The sequence below is a fragment of the Myotis davidii genome, unplaced genomic scaffold (genome assembly GCF_000327345.1).
Source record: "Myotis davidii unplaced genomic scaffold, ASM32734v1 scaffold125, whole genome shotgun sequence".
In the NCBI taxonomy this organism is placed as follows: Eukaryota; Metazoa; Chordata; class Mammalia; order Chiroptera; family Vespertilionidae; genus Myotis; species Myotis davidii.
The window spans coordinates 409,794-417,301 of record NW_006299390.1 but is presented as its reverse complement, the minus strand read 5'-3'; the positions used below and the strand labels follow the sequence as shown (position 1 = coordinate 417,301).

General features: G+C 39.4%; 1 protein-coding gene and 1 long non-coding RNA gene across 2 annotated transcripts in view; one reads left to right on the top strand and one right to left on the bottom strand.

The window, feature by feature from the left end:
* Positions 1-730: 730 nt before the first annotated feature.
* NRCAM (neuronal cell adhesion molecule) overlaps positions 731-7,508 on the bottom strand; it is a 193,714-nt gene continuing 186,936 nt past the window's right edge. The window contains exons 28-30 of the mRNA XM_006774857.2: positions 7,156-7,287; positions 6,547-6,625; positions 731-3,088 (exon numbers count right to left, since the gene is read on the bottom strand). Coding sequence (XP_006774920.1) covers positions 2,851-3,088; positions 6,547-6,625; positions 7,156-7,287 — 449 coding nt within the window. The 3' untranslated portion in view covers positions 731-2,850. The remainder of the gene's footprint in view (positions 3,089-6,546; positions 6,626-7,155; positions 7,288-7,508) is intronic.
* Positions 3,017-7,508, top strand: part of LOC107184852 — a 21,065-nt gene continuing 16,573 nt past the window's right edge. Inside the window, exon 1 of the long non-coding RNA XR_001515751.1 lies at positions 3,017-3,109. This is a non-coding gene — a long non-coding RNA (uncharacterized LOC107184852). The remainder of the gene's footprint in view (positions 3,110-7,508) is intronic.

Sequence of the window (7,508 nt, the reverse complement as noted above, 5' to 3'; positions counted from 1 at the left end):
GAAATGAGTTTGCATGTCACCTCTGACACACGTGTAACAGGCTTGCCATCACTGCCTTAGAATGTAGTTTGAGTCTTGTGGGTGGAAAGCTGGGACCAGGGCACAGGTGAATAAGGGCAGGTGGTGGAACAGCGGGACAAACGGGAGGTTGGCAGTTCACAGAGCTAGACAGGTTCGAGATGATGGAAGGAACAGGGCCAAGGAGAAGCAAGTGGATGACATACCCGTAACATCTGTAAATGCCCAAGCTGTCTCATCGAGAAGGAAAGGGTGAGGCATTGCAGGTGTCTGTGGCTGGAGAGTGGTGATCTCGGCCAGCGGAAGCCAGGCTGGCAAGGCCTGGAACCAGGCCTGTGGGGGGCAGACTCCAGGAAAGGAAGCAGCCCCTGATTTCTCAGACTGTGTCTCAAAGGCTGGAAATAGCTACTCCCGCTTTTCATCGACATTTTTTTGATAAGCCCTATGTTATTACCTCTGTGTTATAATGTGTCCAGTTTTGTGTTTGATTTTCTCTGCATATAGTGCGCTTTAAAAAGTAAAAATAAAAATTTTCCTTATTTTTAAAACATTAGGAAATATATGTTTGAAAAGTTAAAAATCACAAAGAGATCAAAACTGTTTAATAGTTACTTTTTTGATGGAAAACCAGCTGTACCTGCCTGTACCGTTACATATACCATCGGACACTCATACTCCACTAGGAACATGATATATTACAAAAGAGAGGGACTTTTAAAACCACATTTAACTTTTAATACAAAATCTGTTGCACTATTACAGAAGTGACCCCTTCATGCACAGATAAATTTAGCATCTACCATTAGGGAAGAGTAAAACCTGTACTCTTACTGTTTCCCCCAAACACTGGCAAATTTAAAGTAACTTTTATCTCTGTGCTCTCTGATACCAAGGCAAGCCTGGCTCCATTAGAAAGGCTGGTCTGTGAGAAGCAGAGGAGGAGACACACAAGCATTTAGGGCCATCTTTACCTGGGATTGCTTCAAACTGTGCTTTACCCACATGTATCAAAAATGCCATGTGACTAGGTTACTGAGCCCCACAGGCAAAGCTCGGAGGAGTTCATCTAGAAACTTGCTGTCCATGTGTAGGATAGTCCACTAGTTCAGTTTCACAGCAAAAGAGGAAGCTAAAAACCCAAAGGTATTGAAATGCTTTCCGATCCCATGCACTGTATTAATTAGCTAACTTCTTATACAGTACAACATAAACACTGTTTGCATGTTTATTTGTATGTGACACCTATAAGCATATAGCATCTACATTTTAAGTGTATGTACAAATTCAACAAAATATCTACATATAAAAAGCTTTACTTAAAATTAAACTTGATGCAAGTTATGAGAAACCAATTTATTGGCAAATGAAACTGAGCATTCCTTCAACCATAGGTTGTTATAGAATTTCCTATGTGGAGGCAAACCATTTGATAGATATTGTTTATAAATACGGTAGCATAGATATGGGTGTTTTGAAGCTGCAGATAGTAATCCGCTTGACTCTGGGTCTTGTTAGCACTTACCCGGTTTTGTAGATTCTGAAATGTGTCCACAGCAGTTTGCATACAGGTCTTTTAATGCAGAGAGTTTCAAAAGTTGCCACATAGGTAAAGACTTAAAGAAGAATATATTCCTGGTGGCATGCTGTTGTATGCTTTTAGTTTTGGAATAACTTGTGGTTTTTTAAAAATTTACACCAAGTTGACATCTTTCTTACTGAGTGGGACTTGTTTTAGTAGAAACTATAAAAGACCCCTTCTCCCCCCCAAATCATCATGTATCCAGTTGGTGATAACGTTTCTCTTTTTATGTGATGGGGAAATGCTCCCTAAAATAAGTTGTCTTACTAATTTTATTTTTCACATTTCCTTTTTTTCCAGCATTGCAAGTTCTCATGATCTCCGCTGTTTAAAAGTTACTTTTAGACCATGACAGTAATCTAGGACTCTGAGTCAACTGTACCTTCGATGCAGAAGGCCACGTGTTATGGAATGCTTGTCTGAAGGCACTGCACGTGTCTTGCCCTGTGCTTTCTGGAAAACGTTTTGAAATTGAATGGGAGTGATTCGTCTGTCATTCTTTTTGTCTGGCACTAATGCCAAAATGCATGGCAACACACCTTGTTTATGCCTAAAAACAACCGAACATAGAGATGACGTAAAAAGTAGAACACTGTACTGCTGTAATACCTGGAAGATTAAGAAGGCTACGAGGTAACAAGAGCAAAGAGCAGGTAACAGAGTCTCAGTAAGCATCAGCAAATGCGACGGCCGTGATTAACTCATTTAGCAAGTATACACTGTACATCCTGTTCCTAACAGTCTCCCGAAAAGACTAACAGCTAGACACGGAGTCACCAATTTCACCACAATGTCCACAAAGACATTGAAGCTCTAGAGAATACTACAGTAACACTCTTGACAATGAAAACGGAATTCATATTTAGGGGGTTCAGCTGAGAGCAGTATAAACAAAGCATCAAACCAGGTTTTCATAGCACACACCGGTCTGTCCTTTATCTGTGCAGCATTTTTCATGCATCATATTGAACTGTATCCTGAAGAGGGAACAACATGATCTGCGTATTATTTTTCTCAGTTCTGAGAAAATCAAGAATGCCGATTTTGAATGAAAAAGTATGCCCTTTGCACTGCAGTTCACATTCACGTATCATTTGACTGAGTTATGTTCTTGCTCTAACTGTTCTCATAGCGCTAACATACAGTAGAATGTGTACTTTCTGCCTCTATGTTCACAGTATGAGAAGGCTGACTGACAAGTGCTTAAGATAAACCTTCTAAGAGGAATGGGATATTGGCAAAGAGCTTACAAATTAAACAAAGGAATTCATGGCGTTGACCGGAGAAGGTGCCTCTGAGCTTTCGTTTCCTTCAGCTGGCTCTTTCTCTTTCTTACCACTGTATTGTCCAATAAAGGAGCCATCCTCATTGAACTGGCCATTCACTCCCTCTCCATAGTCAACAAGGCTATCATCACTGTCCTCTTTCTTCACAGTCCTGTCTGAAGGTGTTCGGCTGCCTTTTTTCAAAGGCTTGTGGTCTTCTGCATCACTGGAAGAAAAAGAAATTTTCGTCAAGATTGGTAGTTTGATAAGATGCTTTGTTCTGAAAGATTATGCATGCCTATTATGATAAAGCATATGGAGTCCCAAGCTTCTCTAGCCAAATCTAATCATCACGTTGACTCCCATGACTGGGGTGTGGCTGGAATGAAAATCAGGTACAGAAATGGCTTAATCATGAAATCTTCAGTAGGTGGATGGCTTCTTATTGTGCATGTCTATCAATGTCAGATTCAGGCTCCTGATTTAGAAACAGTTCAGAAATAATCACAAGCATTAAAAAAGGAAGAACTGAAGAAAGATAAAAATCATCACTATTTTGAATTCCAAAGGGGGTAAAGATTATGGCAAGTAGAGAAGTTAGTATGTTAAACAGTGTAGTATCTCTGATTCCTTGGATATGAATGGAGAATGATTTTGGTTAAGTGTGAAATATGGATTTTTTTTTTCTGAGCAATAAGCAACAGCAAAATCCTGCATTTCAAATAATTTTGTTATTGAGTGCAGGCCAGACTTGTAAACTTTAACCTTACCTTTCAAGAGACCTACAAATTCCATTAAAAGGATGCAGAAGAAACAAATGAAAATAGCCTAAGAAGAAAAGCAAAATTCTTATACTGATAATGCATAGTATTTCTTTCTGTAAGAATTTTAGTTAATGGGTAAAGATTTATTATTTTTGAAAGAGACGCAATTTAACTTAAGAGAACTATGTGTGTGCTACTAATGGCATGTCAATATATTCTAGAGCGTGAGTGATTCCAAAAATGCAAAAGCAAGCATTTCTTGTATCCTCTTTACCCCTCTCCTCCTCTCCCAAGTGTGGCACGCAGCCTATCCATGTCAGATGGGAATCTAGGAAGGGTAATTTAATAAATCTTTATAAGACCCATTTACCCTTTATTTCTCTGTTGAATCTCTGGAAGGGGAAGAGTAATCGTTATGTTTAGAACATCCACTCATATGGTCAAGTAACTACATATGCACACTGACCTATTCTTAACATTTGGTTTAAAAAGAAAAGAAAGAAAGGCAATGACAACATTTTTCTTTCTTTCAAAGAACAAAAATACAGGCAAAATAAAAAAATGTAAACAAAATTAGTAAAAAATAAAAAGGCTTAATGTAAAAAGAGAGGTTGCCTTAGATGTATTTCACCCACCAATTTGTATAAGGACTTTATTGCTCCATTTGTTTTTGAGAGTGACTTTCACTTCTAGCTGAGATACAAATATTTTAAGATGCACAAATATTCTGGGTCTTTTGCCAATAGTTCCTACTAGTGTTTTCAATTTTTCTCCAAGAATAAGACCTTAAGATTGGAAAAAGTAGTAGCTTAATAAGACGTTCACATGAGCTATTGAAAACTACCTGTTTCAAATAAAATACAAGTTTTTGTCATAAACTGAATAAACCATATTATCACCACGCCTAATAAACAACTGGGGAAGTATCACAGAACCTTGGGGTGGCCTGGGTTTGGGGCACTTCAGGGGACATGGCATCCATTCTCCAACCTGCTGCAAGAATAATGTGCACATCTTTGGTCATTAATTTATAGGCTTTGCTTGAATATTTCCTGTGAAGTATTGCTCATGACTTGATGAGACACTTAATTTCCCTGAAGAGTTCAATAATGAGCAGAATTCTGTCACCTGGATTTTAATTCTTCATCTTATTCTGCTCTGTGGAACTAGTGTTCCAAGAAATATACAGGAAATTCTAGTCTATGGCATTTCTTTGATCCATCCATGCTGACATTCATTAGCTAATAAATGTTTATTGAGTGCTTATTGTAGGACAGATAACATTCTAGTCAGTGGGGAAGCAAACAAAATAGACTGAAACCCTGACCTCACGGAGCTACTTCTAGTAGGGAAAACACAGACATAAACAATCAACATATTTAAAAGAGTAGTTGTGTAGTATATCAGAAGGTAATTAGTGCCATGGAAAACAGAGAGCTGAGCAGGGAGGAGGGGAGGTGCCAGGGGAGGGTGTGAAAGGTTGACATGTAAATAGGATTAGGATGTCTAGGGAAGGCCTCATTAAGAAGTGACACCTGATCAAAGACTTAAAAGAGTTGACTTATCCAGGTGGATAGCTGGAGGCAGAGAGACTCCAGCAGGAGTAGCAAGCAGTACAAATGCCTGGATGTTCAGTCAAGCCTAGAATGTTCTAGGAACAGAGAAGAGCTTGTGTGGCTGGAGCTGAATGAGAAAGAAAGAGAGAGAGAGAGAGAGAGAGAGAGAGAGAGAGAGAGAGAGAGAGAGAGAAATGGAGGATGGGGAATGAGTGAAAGTAAAAGGGAGGAGATAGGGCTAGACAGCTGACTGGACCAGGGCCTTCCTTATAGGACATTATAAGGATTCTGTCTTTAACTGGTGGTGAGATGGGAAGCTACTGGAGGGTTTCCAATGGATGAGTGACACGATCTTACATTTTAAAAGGATTACAGTCATCAGTGTTGAGAACAGCCTCCCCTGGAGAGAAGTGATTGGCAAACAGCAAAATTTGGCCATGCCCATTTATTACCTATTACCTGTGACAGCTTCTGCCCTACAACAGCAGAAGCGCAGAGTTGCAGCAGGGACTGTGCGCCCTGTAAAGTCAGATATTTGCTATCAGGCCCTTTCCAGGAAAAGTTTGCTGCCCCTGCTCTAGGAAGGCAGGGGGCCCCTGGCAATCATCCAGGAGTGAGATTATGGACATATTTTGAATGTAGCACAGACAGGGTTTTCCGATGAATTAGATATGGAATAACAGAGAAGAAAAACAATGCCAAGATTTTTGGTTTGAGAAACAGGAAGGACAGAACTACCATGACTGGATGTTTGGACATGATAAAGTTTGACATGTCAGAGGAATCACTCCTTTCACCATTTTATGAATCTAGCATAACACTGCTATCTAAAACTAACAAGAACAGCCTCTAAAACAAACTAGTCATCATTTCATGATTAAGGGGCAGAATTATAGGTTTTTGTTTTGGAAAAAAAAGTCTAATCCAAGATTAAAGACTAACACTGATTTTTAAAAGCACCATTTAGAAGGTAATAGGTAAAAAAAAAAAAAAAGAAGGTAACAGGTATAGTTTTCTTTACAAGACGGGGTTGTGGGGTCTTTATGTTGTTTTAACTCTTCTTGTAACACAACCACTGTGCTAGCTTGATCAATACAGCAAAGGCGTCTGGATAATACTACAGAGTGGACGACACTCCACCTTAAACCTGTGACTAAACTGGAAATTTGTTCTTTAATGAAAGCGAGTGACTATTTTAACTGCGAGGGATGTGTATACATTTAGACATGGAAGTGTTGATGAACGAATATTTGAAGAAAATATGAAACAGCAGGGAGAGTTGTTCCTGGTTGCGACCCTATTCCCGGGGACCAGTGCGGTGTCCGCAGCACCGGGAAGGTGCGGGCTCGGGAGAAGAGGCTCACCTGTATTCCCCAAAAGTGCCATCGTCTTCCTTCATGGGCTGGATTTCGGGATCAGGGTGGGCGTCTTCTTTTTCTTTAACTGAAAATTTCAAAATGACATTCTTATCTATAGACCTTGTGTTTCCTTATTCAAAGGTTTTACCAGTGCACTCTTTGTGATACACAACAGTGGAAAGAAAACACTTCTACACAACCATATGGGTTATATAACATCAACCCTATAAGGAAAGAAATGTTCAACATCATGACATAAGGGCACCGTTGATGCATTATTTCCTCGGGGAGGCTTCTGGTACCTTCACCCTCTGCCTGTTGGTTGTAAGGTGCTATTTTGACCCCTATGACTTATGTGGAGCCTAAGGAAGCAGAGTCACTAATATCTCCAATAAACAGATTAATGTACTCCCACCAGATGTCTTCTGACCCTCAACAATGTGTAGGCTCCCATTAGATAAAAAAAGATAGAAAATTGTTTGAACAGGAAGTCCAAGTTTATGGCTCTGTAAAGATATACTTATTGCAAGCTGCATGATTTACCCTCATAATTTCTTTTTACTTCAGTGGATGATTAGGCAGCATTATAAGGAAATTTTAATCTTTATTTCTTACCTGGATATTTACCACCCTTGTTTCTTCTGATGAAGCAAACGATCAACAAAATTAAGATAAGGAGAGCGACAGCACACATGAGACCAATGAACCAGCCTTGAGTCGCAATGTCCACCTGTCGGCTTGCCATTGCTGGAAAGCAAATGGATGGTGTCAGTGGGAAAGGGTTAAGAGAGAGATGTTGGAGTCTCTTGTATAATAAATTGCTATAGTATATACACTTGTGTATGTTCTACATGTGGCCCCAAATTGGAATCTGTCAGTTACCAACCAGGCATAAGTACTTCACTTTGAAAACTCTTAACTAAAACAATTCAAATAGAGAAATCTGAATGATAATACCTTAAATGCCA